The sequence below is a fragment of the Littorina saxatilis genome, linkage group LG15 (assembly GCF_037325665.1).
Source record: "Littorina saxatilis isolate snail1 linkage group LG15, US_GU_Lsax_2.0, whole genome shotgun sequence".
Lineage (NCBI taxonomy): Eukaryota > Metazoa > Mollusca > Gastropoda > Littorinimorpha > Littorinidae > Littorina > Littorina saxatilis.
The window spans coordinates 17,268,300-17,285,721 of record NC_090259.1 but is presented as its reverse complement, the minus strand read 5'-3'; the positions used below and the strand labels follow the sequence as shown (position 1 = coordinate 17,285,721).

The 17,422-nt window shown below is 44.3% G+C and overlaps 2 protein-coding genes across 3 annotated transcripts in view; both read right to left on the bottom strand.

Moving 5' to 3' along the window:
• The window catches only part of LOC138948693 (70 kDa neurofilament protein-like), a 74,540-nt gene that overhangs the window by 14,240 nt on the left and 42,878 nt on the right, over positions 1-17,422 (bottom strand). For both annotated transcript variants that reach the window (XM_070320288.1, XM_070320287.1), the window contains exon 8: positions 16,534-16,610. In XM_070320288.1, coding sequence (XP_070176389.1) covers positions 16,534-16,610 — 77 coding nt within the window. The remainder of the gene's footprint in view (positions 1-16,533; positions 16,611-17,422) is intronic.
• Positions 114-12,233, bottom strand: LOC138948296 (fap1 adhesin-like). The gene has a single exon (XM_070319808.1). The coding sequence runs from the start codon at positions 12,231-12,233 to the stop codon at positions 114-116; it is 12,120 nt and encodes a 4,039-aa protein (XP_070175909.1).

The window sequence follows — 17,422 nt, the reverse complement described above, 5'->3', positions numbered from 1 at the left end:
GGTTAATCCACACACGTTATTGGTATTACATCACAGTTGAGGATTCCGGGAATATTCCTCTAGCGTGACGTCACAATAGTGACGTAAACGATTTGTATAATGAAACATAAAGTTTAGGGACGGCTTTGTGGTCTTGCATCTTCCATGCCGTTGGAGTGCGCGGTTTTCTCTAAATCTCCGTTCTTCTGTTTTGGAGGGTCGCCAGGAGCGGTCATTGAAGTTACCCCAGCAGCTTTTTCAGCAGTGGATGAAATAATGTCTTTGTCTTCCGCCTTCCTTGCAATTTCGGTGTCATCTTGAACTCCGCCGGTGCTACCGTTCGCACCTTCCAAGGCCTGCTTGCTGGAAACAGGACTGAAGGTCGGTAGACTGGCCGCTCTCGCTCTTCCTTGCCCCAGAGCGTCTAGACCTTTGACCTCAGCGAGTTTGAGAATTAATGGTGACCTAGCTCCAGCCCTCCCCGCCTCGTACTCCTTAAAGTCAAACTTCATTTCAACTATGTCATCGTCGTCGTCATCGTCGATGTTGGTTGGGGTGGGTTCTATTCCGCCGGCTACAGACTGGGATGGGGTGGAATCTCTTGGCGAGGCTTTCCCTTGTTTTATATGTATTGCTGAATCTGCTGTTTCTTGTTTTACTAGTCCTTCTTTCACTATGGTTTGCTGGGTCGTTTCTACTCGTCTAGTCTCCTGTTTGTTTGTAGCCAGACCTTCAGTTTCTTTTTGAACCTCCACCATCCCCTTCCCATCTACACGTTCTGATGCTATGTCCGTAAGAATGATTTCCTTGACTGTTTGAATGGTCCTTTTGTAAAGAGTCTCTTTTGTTTCTGAGCTTTGGGTTAGAGTTTGTGTATTCTCCCTCCCTCCTTCTACTACTTCCAGTGACTCGTGACGTGTCTCGGCCTCGTCTTCGGTGTCATGGGAGCTATCCCCTATGTCTTCGAGAAGTTGCTCCTCATTTTCTTCCAAGTCTGGATCGGCATTTGTTCTTGGTCTTTCTTCTTCCGTTTTTGACTTCGTTCCATCTGGGACTTCTTTGATCTTGTCCTCTGTCATATGACTCTCGACATCTGTTCCAGATGCCTCATTTTCGTTTGGTCTAAGTTTCTGGTCACTTGTCGGTTCGACGGATTTTTCTGCTGTATCGACCATGTCCTTATCGCTGTTCATTTCCTCTGTGCCTTCCGCGTCTGCAGGAGTCTCTTCGATTTCATCAAAATCTTCCTCTGTGTTGTTTTCTTTGTCTTCTTCTGTGCCCGGTTTGTCTTCTTTCTTCTCTGTCACTGTGTCTTCTGTTGTGTCTTTGAAATCAAGCTCAGGGTCTTTGTTGTCCACCTCTTCAGTCTGGACAGCATGCCTTTCAGTCTCTTTGTATTCTGTTTTCTCTTCTCTCTCTGTTTCTGTAGCGTCTACAGAGGTTTCTGTCTTGGTATCTTCGACTTCTTTCTCGCTCTCGGCGTCCGTCTCAGTCATTGTCTTGGTAGTAATTTCGTTTTCTTGTTTCATTCCTTCTGTTTGAGTCTCGTGTCTTGTTTGCGGGTGATCAGTTATCAACGTGTCCTTTGGGATATTGTCTTCCTTGTCAAGGATTGGGCCTTTTGCTGGTTCAGCGGTTTCTGACTCTTCTGTCATTTTGCTTCCTGTGTCAGTGCCGTTCATCACATGAGCTTTAGCGTGGTCAGACATTGTCTGCTCTAATATTTCTTGGACGAGCAGCTCTGCTTCTTCGTTTGGTTTCTGTGCTTCTACTTTTGAAGTCTCTGTTGGCTCGATCTCTTGAGATTCTCCGTTTGTTGTCTTTGCAACTTCAGCTGTTTCTTGTTTGGTTTCCTTTTGCTTGACCTCTGTCTTAGTGGCTTCTTCTTTCGACGGTGTGGATTCAATCTCACCATCCCCTGCTGTGTCTACTCGTTCATCTTTTGCCTGTGATTCAGATGCTTTGACTTTTTCTTTACCTTGCTCCAGGGTGTCCTCTGTTGCTTGTGAAACCGTTTGCAATACTGTGTCGTCGGCTGTTTCAACAAGTGGGAGTCCTTTTTCCGTGTCTTTTGTAGTTGAGACTTCTTCAGTTGCCGCTGACGTTTGTGCTTTGATTGTTTCAGAAATCTCTACCTTAGTCACGATGTTTTCTTCAGTCTCTTGAGCTTTTGGTTCAATGTCCTCAGTTTTGTCCTCCTGTTTTTGGCCGTCCTCTGTTTCGAAAACCTGATCAGTGCCTTCGACTCTGTCCACTTTTGTCCCTCGAGTCAGTTCTGTTTCTACGTCTGGGGGAGGAACTGCTTTAGAGGGTCGATCAGCGTCTGTTGTTTCTTCCTTAGTGGCATCTATCTCTGGTGCCTCTGCCTTTGGTGTTTCATCGGTCGTTTTCTCAGCTGGTGTTATGACTGCAGTTCCCTCTGCGACGGTGTCTTCTCTAAACTTCACAGCTATCTCAGCTTCGGTTCTGACGGCCATAGATGTCTCCACGGTTTCATCGACTACAACTGTATGGTTTTTGGATTCGTCCTCCACTATTCCCAGCTTCATTGGTTGCTCCTTGAAACCGTTTCCATTGTTTGCCCCGCCAATTTTCACTTCCACTCTCTCGAAAGATTCGCTTTGTGTGATCTGTTTCCGCGCAGTGGGTGAGAGGTCAGCAATGAGGTATGTGAATTCTTCAGTAAAGCTTGCACCTTTGTCGGATGCTTCTTGCTTTAACTCTTGGTTATCACTTTTCGCTTCTTCAGTTTCTCCTCCCCCTCTTTCAAACTTTGTATCTGTTGTCGTTGTTTCTTCCGTAGTTTTATCTGACTGTATTTGCTGGTCAACATGTCCTGCTGCTTGTCCACTGTCTTGCGGTTTCTCCTCTTGCGTCTGGCCGAAGGTTTCTACAGGTCCTTCTGGCGTTTTTACTTCCGCTCCTTCAAATGCTAGTTCCTCCTGGCTTTGTTCGCCTGTGCTTTCTTTCCAATCCGTACGTGTTTCTCCTGCCAGGACGGGTGCCTCATCCTCAACTGCTCTCTCTTCCTCTTTTTTCTGGCCTGCTTCCAACACACCCGTTTTTGTTGGCAAGATTACTTCCTCCACAATTTCTCTCGCTTCCCTTTTGCTCATCTCAAACAAACTCAGCATGCCTTCTTTTGCTTCACTACAGTCTTCGTCTTCTTCTCGCTGGTCGGCTTTCATCGATTCAAGAACTTCTTCCACCATTTCTTTAATGTAACTTTTTGGCAGCTGCATTTGCTCTGAGATTTTGGCCTCTACTCGAGTTACTACCTCTGTTGAAGCTTTCTTTTCTGAAATAGAAGATTCCTCTTGAGTCACTTTGGTTTGCATTGTTTCTGTTGGGGTTTTCTGCTTGGGTTTCTCTTCTTCCACTGTATTCTCTGAGGTATCGGTGGATGGCGTTTGTCTCTTGTCTGCTCCTTCTCTGACTGGAGTTTGGGGAGGTTCTGGTGTTTTGTCAGTGTCACTTGGTTCCGGGGTCTTCTCTTGCTGAGATTCCGCCACTATAACAACAGAATCCAAGATGACATGTTCTTGTTTCTGAATCTTTTCTTGCTGAGATTCGGCCACAGTAACAGCAGAATCCGAGATGACGTCCTCTTGTTTTTGAATCTCTTCTTGCTGGGATTCTGTTACTGTAACAGCAGCATCCGGGATGACAGTTTCTTGTTTCTGAATCTTTTCTTGCTGGGATTCTGTTACAGTAACAGCAGAATCCGAGATGACGTCCTCTTGTTTTTGAATCTCTTCTTGCTGGGATTCTGTTACTGTAACAACAGAATCCGGGATGACAGTTTCTTGTTTCTGAATCTCTTCTGGCTGAGATTTAGCAGAATTTGAGATGAGCTCTTGTTTCAGAATCTTTTCTTGCTGGGATTCTGTTACTTCTTGTTTCAGAATCTTTTCTTGCTGGGATTCTGTTACTGTAACAGCAGCATCCGGGATCACCTCCTCTTTTGTTGCCTCCTCCTCCACCCCGCTCTGAGATGATCCTGGCTTTTCGTCAGATTTGTCATTTTTGCTATCTTGCTGTGCATTCTGAGTCTCTTCAACCGAGCCAGATGTAGTTGTGAAAACCTCGTCGTTTGCTTCTGTCTGTGGTTGGCTTGGGACAGCATTTTCAGGTTTTGAGTAGCTCTCTGTTAGCCCACCTGCCTCTCCTCCAGGAGACCCTTTAGCTATGTCTTTTGCTGTGGTAGTAGTTTCTTCTTCTTTCTGTTCAATCTTTACCGTTTCCCTTGCGTCTGTCTCCTTGACTTCTTCTTTCTCTGGCTGTACCTCTTGTGCTGCTTCCACTGCAGCGCTTTTCGCCGGGACCATCTCTTTTTCCACCTCCTTTTGCACTTTGACAGTTTCTGGTTTTGCTTCGCTGTCGCCTGCTAGCTTTGCCTCTGCTTCGGAAGTAACTTCAGGTAGACTCTTCACTGATTCTTCTTCGGCGTGTTGAGTTTGAACCTTTTCCGTCTCCTGTTCCATGGTGGCCGTAACTGTTTTGTCTTCTGCTGTCTGTGGCGTTTCTTCAACCAGGACCTCCTTTGCTGGGGTAGGACTTTCTTGTTCTAAAGCATCTTGTTTGTGATCAGTCTCTTTCTCATGGTCTGTCTTTCTCTCGGCTTTCTTCTCCATCTCTTCTACAGGAGTTTGTTCAGTGACACTCTCTTTCCTTGCAGCCAGTACTTCTTTTTCAGCCTCTTGTGCTTCCATGGGGTCCCTTCCTTCATCCTTCTTCTCTTCCTCTGCCTCTTCCTCTGCCTCTTCCTCTGCATCTTCCTCTGCCTCTTTCTCCGAAGTTTCTTCTGCAAGATTTTCTGTAGAAGCAGTGACTGTTTCTATCAAAGCCTCCTTAGCTGAAGTAACCGTTTCTACCAAAGCTTCTTTTGCTGACGTAAACATTTTTCCCAAAGCTGAAGTAAATGACTCCTGTACAGGCTCTTGTACAGTGTCCTTCTCATCTTCTGTTTTCTTTTCTTCTGCTTTCTCTGTAGAGGTTTCCTCGATAACTCTTTCTTCTGCAACTTCTTGGTCGGTTTTCTTCTTATCTTCTGGTTTGATTTCCTCAGCTTTCTCTGTAGGGGTTTCTTCAATAACCCTCTCTTCTGCATCGTCTTGGTCGGGTTTGTTCTCATCTTTTGGTTTGATTTCCTCAGCTTTTGCTGAAGGAGTTTCCTTTACAACTCTTTCTTCTGCATCTTCTTGGTCGGGTTTGTTCTCATCTTTTAGTTTGATTTCCTCAGCTTTTGCTGAAGGAGTTTCCTCGAAAACGCTTTCTTCTGCATCTTCTTGTCCGGTCTTCTTCCCATCTTCTGGTTTTATTTCCTCGGATTTCTGTGAAGGAGCTTCCTCGATAACTCTTTCTTCTGCACCTTCTTGACGGGTTTTGTTGGCATTTTCTGGTTTGATCTCCCCTGCATTCTCTATCTCCACGTTAGGCGTTTCCTTGGCAAGGTCATCTTTTATTTGTTCTCTTACTGGTTCTTCCACTTGTGCTTTGTTGTCCTTGTACTCTTCTTTTTCTTCTGCCTTTTCTGCTTCTGGTTGGGGAATTTCTTCGGCTGATACATCTTTTGTTGTGACCACCGCTTCTTCTGCTTTTTCCTCCCGTGAAGGTGGTTGTTCTCCTTCGCCTGAGCTCCTTAAATCTGGAGCGACTTCGTTTGCGGCAGTCTTTGTTTCATTCACAGTAACTTCTGTTTGTTCCAGGGGTGTTTCAAGTTCCTTTCTTTCTTCAGCATCCACCTCTGCTGATGGAGATTCTTCAGCTACTTTTGCTGAAACTGTTGCATCTCCTTGCTCCTTCTTCATTTGGCTTTGATCACCTTCCCTGCCTGTTTTTGCTGTACTCTCTGCTTCTTCCCCAGACACGTCTTTCTCTATTCCTTGTTTGGTTGGAGCCAGTGCTTCTTCTTGTTCTTTGTCTAGCTGGGTTTGACCTGTTGGGGTCTCTGCACCTTCTCTACTTTCCTCCTCAGATTTCTGATCTGCCTCTGTCGTCGTCTCTTTTGTTGAAAGTGGTTCCTCTTCAGTCTTTATCTCACTTTGAGTCTGCTCCTCTTCTTTTCTTTCTTGGCCTACCATATCTTGTGGACTCCCCAGAAGGCTCTGCTTTGTCTGAACTAGTGTTTCTTCTTCAACCTGGTCAGCTGGAGTCTTAGGTTCTGCCCCAGCTTCTTCTTGACTGGCGTCTGCCACCCCTGGAGTGTATTCTTCAGAGTGCTCCTTTGCAACTGCTGGAGTTTCTTCTGCGACCACTGAATCCCCTTTTGGTGAGGCAGATGATTCGTCCAGGTCTTTGTCCGGACTTTTAGCCTTCTGTTCCTCGCTCATCTCTTGGCTTACTTCCTGTGCCTTTGGGGTCTGTTCAACAGGTTCTGTTTTTGCTTCAACTACTTTTCCATCTACTGTCTCCCTCATTGGACTTGCATCTTTCTGTTTTTCTGTCTCTTCTCTGACGTCTTCTTTCTTCGTGGTGGTCAGCTCAGCGGACTCAACTTTCTCTTGGACGATTGTTTCTTCGACTCCTTCCTCCTTTGGACTTTCAGCTTTTGGCAGCCCAGTGCTTACTTGGCTGTCTTCCTCTAACTTTGAGACCCCTTCCACGTTTGCACCGGTTGTGGTAACTACCGTTTTTACTACTATCTCACTGACTGGACTTTGCTTTTTTTGTACCTGAACCTTTTCCTGGGTTACTTGTTCCACTACAGGGGTGCCTTCAACTGAAGTGACTGTGACTTCAGTAATAGCTTCTCCTGCAGCCTCCTTTACTGGACTTTGAGCCTTCTGCTGCTCAGTGCTTTCTTGAGGTTGGTCTACTTTTGTGGCACTCTCACAAGACTCAACATTTGAGGAAACCATGGTTTCAACCACTACCTCTCTCTGTGAGCTTTTTGACTCTTGTTGTTGAGCACTTTCTTGACTATCTGCTATTTTTGGGGCACTTTCAGCAGACTCAATAGTTGAGGAAACCAAGGTTTCTACCACTACCTCTCTCTCTGGGCTTTTTGACTCTTGCTGTTGAGCACTTTCTTGACTATCTGCTACTTTTGGCGCACTTTCAGCAGACTCAATAGTTGAGGAAACCATGGTTTCTTCTACTGCCTCTTCTTTTGGGATCTTAACTTTCTCTTGCTCAGGGATTTCTTGCGTATCTTCTATCTTTGGGGGGCTCTCAATAGTTGTGGAAACCAAGGTTTCTACCACTGCCTCTTTCTGTGGGCTTTTTGATTCTTGCCGTTGAGCACTTTCTTGACTATCTGCTACTTTTGGGGCGCTTTCGGCAGAGTCAGTAGTTGAGGAAATCATGCTTTCTTCTACCGTCTCTACTTCAGGGCTCCTAACTTTTGGTTGCACAGGAGTATCTTGTATCATTCGGGCGCTCTGTACAGACTCAGTGGTTGAGGAAACCATGAATTTTACTACTGACTCTCCTTCTGGGCTCTTAAGTTTCTCTTTCTCAGGGATTTCTTGAGTATCTTCTATCTTTGGGGGGCTCTCAACAGTTGTCGAAACCAAGGTTTCTATCACTGCCTCTCCCTGTGGGCTTTTTGACTTTAGCTGTTGAGCACTTTCTTGACTATCTCCTATCTTTGAGGCGCTTTCAGCAGAGTCAGTAGTTGAGGAAACCATGGTTTCTTCTACTGCCTCTCCTGGGCTTTCTTGAACGTTTGTTTGATCAGGGCTTTCTTGAGTATCTTCTATCTTTGGGGGGCTCTCAACAGATGTGGAAACCATGGTTTCTATCACTGCCTCTTTCTGTGGGCTTTTTGACTCTTGCCGTTGAGCACTTTCTTGACTATCTGCTACTTTTGGGGCGCTTTCGGCAGAGTCAGTAGTTGAGGAAACCATGGTTTCTTCTACTGTCTCTACTTCTGGGCTCCTAACTTTTGGTTGCACAGGGCTTTCTTGAGAATCTTCTATCTTTGGGACGCTCTGTACAGACTCAGTGGTTGAGGAAACCACGGTTTCTACCACTGCCTCTCTCTGTGGGCTTTTTGACTCTTGCTGTTGAGCACTTTCTTGACTATCTTCTGTCTTTGGGACGCTTTCAGCAGACTCAGTAGTTGAGGACAACACGGTTTCTGCTACTGCATCTCCTTCTTGGGTCTTAACTTTCTGTTGCTCAGAGCTTTCTTGAGTGTCTTCTATCTTTGGGGAGCTTTCAACAGATTCAACAGTTGAGGAAACCACAGTTTCTACTACTGCCTCTCCTTCTATCTTTGGGGAGCTTTCAACAGATTCAACAGTTGAGGAAACCACAGTTTCTGCTACTGCCTCTCCTTCTATCTTTGGGGAGCTTTCAACAGATTCAACAGTTGAGGAAACCACAGTTTCTGCTACTGCCTCTCCTTCTATCTTTTGGGAACTTTCAACAGATTCAACAGTTGAGGAAACCACAGTTTCTGCTACTGTCTCTCCATCTATCTTTGGGGAACTTTCAACAGTTGAGGAAACCACAGTTTCTGCAACTGCCTCTCCTTCTATCTTTGGGGAGCATTCAACAGTTGAGGAAACCACAGTTTCTGCTACTGCCTCTCCTTCTATCTTTGGGGAGCTTTCAACAGTTGAGGAAACGACAGTTTCTGCTACTGTCTCTCCATCTATCTTTGGGGAGCTTTCAACAGTTGAGGAAACCACAGTTTCTGCTACTGCCTCTCCTTCTATCTTTGGGAAGCTTTCAACAGTTGAGGAAACCACAGTTTCTGCTACTGCCTCTCCTTCTATTTTTTGGGAACTTTCAACAGTTGAGGAAACCACAGTTTCTGCAACTGTCTCTCCATCTATCTTTTGGGAACTTTCAACAGTTGAGGAAACCACAGTTTCTGCAACTGCCTCTCCTTCTATCTTTGGGGAGCATTCAACAGTTGAGGAAACCACAGTTTCTGCTACTGCCTCTCCTTCTATCTTTGGGAAGCTTTCAACAGTTGAGGAAACCACAGTTTCTGCTACTGCCTCTCCTTCTATCTTTTGGGAACTCTCAACAGTTGAGGAAACCACAGGTTCTGCTACTGCCTCTCCTTCTATCTTTGGGGAGCTTTCAACAGATTCAACAGTTGAGGAAACCACAGTTTCTGCAACTGTCTCTCCATCTATCTTTGGGGAGCTTTCAACAGTTGAGGAAACCACAGTTTTTGCTACTGCCTCTCCTTCTATCTTTGGGGAGCTTTCAACAGATTCAACAGTTGAGGAAACCACAGTTTCTGCTACTGCCTCTCCTTCTATCTTTGGGGAGCTTTCAACAGATTCAACAGTTGAGGAAACCACAGTTTCTGCTACTGCCTCTCCTTCTATCTTTGGGGAGCTTTCAACAGATTCAACAGTTGATGACACCACAGTTTCTGCAACTGTCTCTCCATCTATCTTTTGGGAACTTTCAACAGTTGAGGAAACCACAGTTTCTGCTACTGCCTCTCCTTCTATCTTTGGGGAGCTTTCAACAGATTCAACAGTTGAGGAAACCACAGTTTCTACTACTGCCTCTCCTTCTATTTTTGGGGTGCCTTTAGCAGACTCAACATTTGCTGAAATCAAGGTTTCTTGGCTGTCCTCTTCTTTCTGGTCATTTTGTGAAACCACGCTTTCTACTTCAACTACTTCTTTTTCTTGACTTTCCGCTTTCTGTTGCTGACCAATTGGTTTAGTTTCCTCAACCTGTGGGGGTCCCTCGGTAGAATCACCCGTTGCTGAAACCACGCTTTCTACTTCAACTACTTCTTTTTCTTGACTTTCCGCTTTCTGTTGCTGACCAATTGGTTTAGTTTCCTCAACCTGTGGGGGTCCCTCGGTAGAATCACCCGTTGCTGAAACCATGCTTTCTTCTATCTCTTTGACACTGGAACTTTTAGCTTCTTGTTGCTCAGCAGTTTCTTGACTGTTCTCTACCTTTTTGGTGCTTTCAGCAGACTTGCCACTTGCTGAACTCATGGATTCTACAACAGCTTCTTTTTCTGGACTTTGAGTTTCTAATTGCTCAGGGATTTTCTGGGTGTCTTCTGCCTTTGGTGAGCTTTGTACAGTATCAACAGTTGTTGAAACCTTGGTTTCTGTTACTGCCTCTGTTTCTGAACTTTTAGCTTTGTCTTGTTGAGCATTTTCTTGGCTTTCTGCTATTCGTGGTGCTTCTTCATTAGACTCAGCATTATTTTGTGGACTTTCAGCTTTCTGCTGCTGGCGATTTTCTTGACTTTGTTCTACTCTCGGGGTCTCTTCACCATACTCAACATGTGTTGAAACCATAGTTTCCACTACGACTTGTTTTTCCTGACTTTGCGCATCCTGTTGCTGAGCAATTTCTTGCCTTTCTTCTGCCCCTGGGGGAACCTCAGTAGACTCAACATTTGCTGAAACCATGGTTTCTTTTACCGTTTCTTTGACTGGACTTTGCTCCACAGTTTCTTGAACCTCCTCTACCTGTGGTGCGCTTTCAACTGACTTAACGCTTGCTGAAGCTATGATTTCTACTGCCTTTTCTTTTTCTGGACTTTCAGCTGCCCTTTGCTCGGTGCTTTTTTGAATGTCTTCTTCTATACTGGGAGCTCCTTCAACCGACTCAACATTTTCTGAAACCATGGTTTCGACAATGATTTCTTGTTCTGGACTTTGAACTTCCTTTTGCTTTGAGATTAGTTGGGCGTCTTCTTCTATTCTGGGAGCGCCTTGGACAGGCTCAACGTTTGCTGAAACCATGGTTTCGACTACTGCCTCTTTATCTGGAATTTCAGCTTTTTGTTGCTCAGCGCTTTGCTTGGTGTCTTCTATTCTGGGAGCGCCTTGGACAGGCTCAACGTTTGATGAAACCATGGTTTCGACTACTGCCTCTTTTTCTGGAATTTCAGCTTTTTGTTGCTCAGTGCTTTTCTGGGTGTCTTCTATTCTGGGAGCGCCTTGGACAGGCTCAACGTTTGCTGAAACCATGGTTTCGACTACTGCCTCTTTTTCTGGAATTTCAGCTTTTTGTTGCTCAGCGCTTTGCTTGGTGTCTTCCATACTGGGAGCCTCTTTGATAGACTCAAAGGATGCTGAAACCATGGTTTCCAATACCTCCTCTTTTTCTGGAGTTTGAGCTTTCTGTTGCTCGGTGCTTTTCTGGGTGTCTTGTTCTATACTGGGAGCCCCTTCTACAGGCTCAACGTTGGCTGAAACCATGGTTTCTACTGCCACTATTTTGTCTGGACTTTTTGCTTTCTGTTGCTCTGCATTTTCTGCACTGTATTCTAACTTTGGGCTGCTTTCAACAGACTCAACATTTGTTGAAACCATGGTTTCCACAACTACTTCTCTCACTGCGCTTGGAGGTTTTGTTAGCTCTGCAGTTTCTTGGCTATCTTTATCTACCTTGGGGGTGTCCTCCACTGATGCAACTTTTTCGTCAGTGACTGTTTCTTTCACTGGTTCTCTAACAGGACTTTGAGGTTTTTGCTGTTCAGTCACTTCCTTGTCTTTAGCTTCTGCGCTAGGGGCCCTTTCTACCGCCTCAGCCTTTGAAGAAACAAGTGTTTCTTCTACTGCCTCTCTGACTGGACTTTGGACTTTTGACTGAACTTTCTTTTCAGTGACTGCTTCTTCCTCTACTTCCCCAACAGGAGTTTGAGATTTGAGTTCCTCTCTCACTTCTTGTACCCATTTCTCTGCACTAAGGGCCACTTCAACTATCCCCCCTTTGGACGAAACCAGGTTTTCATCTACTGCCTCCCTCACAGGACTATGAACTTTTGTTTTCTCTGTACCTTCTGTGACCTCAGCTTCTTCAACTGTTTCCTTCACTGGACTTTCAGCTTTCTGCTGCTCAGTATTCCCCTGCCTCCCCTCCTCTTCCACTTTCAACCCCATCTCAACTGGGCGTTCTTTTTCAGCCACAAAAGTTTCTTCTGCGACTTCCCTAACCGGACTTGGAGCTTTTTGCTCTTCGGCTGTTTCTAGTTTCCCCCCTTCTTCCCCTGGAGCTCCCTCCAATGACCCCCCTCTTGTGGCTACCACAGCCTCCTCCACCATTTCTTTAATCTGACTACGAAGGGCCTCTGGGGGTTTGCCGTCAGGGGTAGATATCTCACCCCCTTTTTCCGGAGGTGGCGGTTCTTTAGAATGAACAGGACTAGATTTAGGTGACTTCTTCTCCTTTGTTGGAGAAGGCGGTTTGGCGGCAGAAGTGGGTTTAGCTTTTGCCGGTTCTGTCATAGGCTCTTCTGTTGCTAAAGTCGAGCGAGGCTGTCGGCGTCTGGAAGGCAGTCCCGCCCTGTGGATGAAAGGTGGCATAGTATGCCATTCAGTGTCAACAACTGTAAAAACACACGTGTGAGGCAAAGACAAAACTCTGGAACAAAATCAGCAAACTTCAAATTAATCTTAGAAAATTGGAGCAAAAGTCAAAACAAATTCCACTATAACTTGCAACCTGTTTCAAATAACGCGTTATTCTCAGAGTATAAGCACGCATTATAACATAGCAGTTCAAGTATAACATCAGAAACAGCAGTTCTTTCAAACTACAACCAGTTCAAAACAGTCACTATGCAAAACCTGACATCAACAAGCACAAACCCCCCAAAAATCTTAGAAACTAAGCTGACCTAAGCGTCAATTGTCAAATGTATACCACCCAAAACATTATACTGTATCTTCGTCTCACAAATCTGCAAGAACCTAAAACAAATAGCACCTTTCTGTAAAACAAGACATACAACATAAAGACGAGACACTCCGCAAACGGTTGGACACCATATCAAAACAGGAACGGCTTAGTCTCTGCAACGAACAGTTTATTTGAAGCAATTCACACAGCAGTGGGAAAATCAAGATTGTCACAATCGCAAGAGGGAAACACAAACATAGATCACAGAAAGGCTTGCTATCTACGCATTATGCAATTTCATTCACATGATTAGGCTGCACACATTAAAAAAGCATACGTCACAACCTATTTTGAGCACTTGCATGATGATTATCACTTTTGCTCATGTTCTCAAATTCATTAAACAAATATAAATGGGTTGGTCCCGCACTAAAAACGACTCGTTGTTAAATTCATCAGGGAATGAGATAGGATACCATTAAAACACTTAGGAAACTTACTTCTCAGTCTAAACATCGCCCTCAATTTGTGTTCTCAGAACAGACATTTGAAACCTACCCCGACGAATTCAGCCTCCAAGACACAAATAAAACGCAAACCGCGAGACTGGGGTTGCACCCCTCAAAAGACCCCAAAAGACGAGGTGTTCTACCCCCAAAAGGAGAACCAACAGAAAATGCAAGCGACCGTTGACTAGAAACACACAGCGATTCCTTACTCTTGGGACTACCAGCTATAAGAGTATCGTGAAAAATACGAAGCAGCCAACCAGGTTAAATCAACCAGGTTAAAGTTGTGAACGTGTGAGAAAGGATGCAAGAACACCTATGACGTGAAGAATACTTGGAAATAAGCAATGCCGGGGGTATGAGGACCCTATGCGCCTTGGAAAAAGACAACAACCAATAAAATTATTCAGCATGTAACAAGAGGGCGTCTGGTATATAGAGCTTAATTCGCATTTTGACTAACACTTTCAATTGTATTTACGCTCCACGTGAACAACACAACCTAGTCAAAGTAATGTGTGTACGTTCCCCTATCATCCTAGTAAAACGATGAGTCGACTAAATGCCACAGTCTGGTCCCATTTAACTTCGTTGCACATATAAAGCTTCGTGCCAAGAAGATCCCTTTGTACGTTTGCAAACTTGTTGTCAAGGAGCCAAAACTAATACCCTAGAGAAGCCTCCTTAACCAGGATCAAAGGTGGCCTCATGAAAACCAGAACTACGAAAACTGCAGAAAATGGGGGTCTACAAAGCAAAAGGCGTTTTGACATTTCTGACATGAAAGCAGATTTCTGTTGAGCTCCTGGCCAAGGATAAGCAGAATAAGACCACTGTTAAAACAAGCCAAGAATAAATGACAAAGACGAGTTATCCGCAGACAGTGTTTGATCACTCACAGACACACGTTCCCATGGGGGACATATCTAAAATTGATGTTCACGTGTGCTTTATATTCACTGAACTCTGAATAGTCTTTGGCGCCCAAAGCCAAACAATTGCAACAATGTGCTGAACTTTCCAAAGAAACGGTCACAAGACACGCAACTGTCTAGAACACCCTTACTGTGAGCCAAAGTAGGCATATGTGCAGTGTCAAGAGACAAATAGCGTTGAAGACAGAGTTGAAAGTTGGGATTGATTAGCCACGAAAATATCCTTATATGGCACAAATACTTGGGGAATTTAGACAGCAAAACCAAAAGCCTGTTCTCCTTCACTGAAATCAGCATCGACGTCAACGCGGAAGGACAAAGATGAAAAAGATCAGAATTCAAATACAGAGAACTGGAAGCACAGGTGCGGATAGTTAATGAACACACTGCTACAACTTCGAAAAATCGTTCTTCTAAGCATAATGGAGAAGAGTTTTGAATGTCCAGGGCATCAGGAGTTTCTTCCATGACTCAAAAAGTAGCTATGACGGAAAAGCAGAGAAAACGCATCTTATATGCCCGGTGAAAACGTTTAACAGCGCTTGTCCCGAAAAATGACAACTTCTCGCCCAATAAAGCAACCACAACAAGAAAACGAGGAGAACACCTATTACGAAAAGAGCATCAATCAAAAGGTAGGCAGTGCTTTTGCTGGTTTTAGACCGGCAAAGTTGTTGATCGTGATCATGAAGACAAAGTGCTCAGGTTTACCGGTGTAGGATCCGGTCCGGTCCCCCCTCTGAAGTAGTCCCCCGGGGGACCAATTCGTGGCAAAAACTGCTCTATAATGGTCCCCCCTTAGACATCCAGCCTCGTTTTTCTTAGGCATTCAAGCCATTTTCAATCTATATCTTCGTCCGGTATTATGTAGTGCACAGACAGCAATCTCTTTGTTTGACTATATTTTGCAGAAAATAAAATAGATCTGATTTATAATGCCGTTCAAAAGAAAAATCACATGAAATAAAATGAATAATAAATAAATACTGATAAGAAGAAATGAAAGCAGTCTCTGATTCTTTCCTTTTTTTTTCTCTGAAATTGCTGGTAACATTACTAACATTGTAACAAGAAAAACGAGGCTGGATGTCTAAGGGGGGACCATTATAGAGCAGTTTTTGCCACGAATTGGTCCCCCGGGGGACTACTTCAGAGGGGGGGACCGGACCGGATCCTACACCGGGATGGGAAATTTGGGACCACAATACCAGAGGCGAATGAAAATGCGAAAAGGAGATGGTTCAATCAAATCCCAAGCCCTTGGTTTAACCTTACTATTGGTCTTTTTAAATTTCAGTTAAATTGGTAGTTTGGCTAAAGAAAAGTACGTCCTATGCAAAATTCATGTGTCTCTAAAAGATATCCCTGTGGTATTTTAATGCCTTTCATTACCTTAGACTGCTAATATAATAAGCAAATATATAAGACTGAGAATTCTCAGGGGGATGCTGGCTTCTAAATAAAAATGGCCAACCGAGAAAGTGAACCATCTCTCTTTAGCATCGCCCCTAGCTGAGAGGCAATTTTTACTATCAACTAGTAGTTATTGTGGGTAAAGCTAGTGGCGGCTATACATTTTTTTTGAGGCCTGAAGGAGGGTTGTTACGCTAGTTGTAAATTTAGGCGGGGGGATACTGACTTCACCATTAAAATGGCCTGACTGAGAAAGTGAACCATCTCTCTTTAGCATCGCCCCTAGCCGAGAGGCAATTTTTACTATCAACTAGTAGTTATTGTGGGTAAAGCTAGTGGCGGCAATACATTTTTTTGAGGCCTGAAGGAGGGTTGTTACGCTAGTTGTAAATTTAGGCGGGGGGATACTGACTTCACCATTAAAATGGCCTGACTGAGAAAGTGAACCATCTCTCTTTAGCATCGCCCCTAGCCGAGAGGCAATTTTTACTATCAACTAGTAGTTATTGTGGGTAAAGCTAGTGGCGGCAATACATTTTTTTGAGGCCTGAAGGAGGGTTGTTACGCTAGTTGTAAATTTAGGCGGGGGGATACTGACTTCACCATTAAAATGGCCTGACTGAGAAAGTGAACCATCTCTCTTTAGCATCGCCCCTAGCTGAGAGGCAATTTTTACTATCAACTAGTAGTTATTGTGGGTAAAGCTAGTGGCGGCAATACATTTTTTTGAGGCCTGAAGGAGGGTTGTTACGCTAGTTGTAAATTTAGGCGGGGGGATACTGACTTCACCATTAAAATGGCCTGACTGAGAAAGTGAACCATCTCTCTTTAGCATCGCCCCTAGCTGAGGTGGATAAGCTACTTAAACTAGTACTTATTGTGGGTAGAGCTAGTAAGGGTTAGACATTTGTTGAGTCCTGAAGAAGGGTTGTTACGCTAGTAGTAAAAAAGGGGGGGGGGGGGATAGTGGCTTCAAAATAAAAATGGCCAACCGAGAAAGTGAACCATCTCTCTTTCGCACCACCCCTAGCTGAAAGGTATATACCACCATAAACTAGTAGTTATTGTGGGAATAGCTAGTGGCGGCCAGATATTTTTTGAGGCCTGGAGGAGGATCGGTGCCTGACCTGCTCTCCTCTGTCTCCAGCAGCTTGCGGTAGGCGGCGATCTCCAGCTCCAATGACAGCTTGGCGTCCATCAGAGTCTGCACACACACGTGGATAACGATGAACACATGCATGCGAGAGACACAGCCACAGACAAACAGGCAGGCAAGCAGACAGGCAGACAAATTCACAGAGCTCCATATACACATACACACACGCGTGTGCGTGTGCGCGGCAACGCTTACATAGCCCCAAAACGAACACTCATCTGAAAGAAAAACAAGTCGCGTAAGGCGAAATTACTACATTTAGTCAAGCTGTGGAACTCACAGAATGAAACTGAACGCACTGCATTTTTTTCACAATGACCGCAGTCCGCCGTTTGTGCATAACGGAGTAAAACTGACGAGCCTGTTCAGCGCGGTAGTGGTTTCGCTGTGCTGCATAGCACGCTTTTCTGTACCTCTCTTCGTTTTAACTTTCTGAGCGTGTTTTTAATCCAAACATATCATATCTATATGTTTTTGGAATCAGGAACCGACAAGGAATAAGTTGAAATTGTATTTAAATCGATTTCGGAAATTTTATTTTGATCATAATTTTTATATTTTTAATTTTCAGAGCTTGTTTTTAATCCAAATATAACATATTTATATGTTTTTGGAATCAGGAAATGATGTAGAATAAGATGAACGTAAATTTGGATCGTTTAATATAACAAAAACTGTATTACAATTTTCAGATTTTTTATGACCAAAGTCATCAATTAATGTTTAAGCCACCAAGCTGAAATGCAATACCGAAGTCCGGCTTTCGTCGAAGATTGCTTGGCCAAAATTTCAATCAATTTGATTGAAAAATGAGGGTGTGACAGTGTCGCCTCAACTTTTACAAAAAGCCGGATATGACG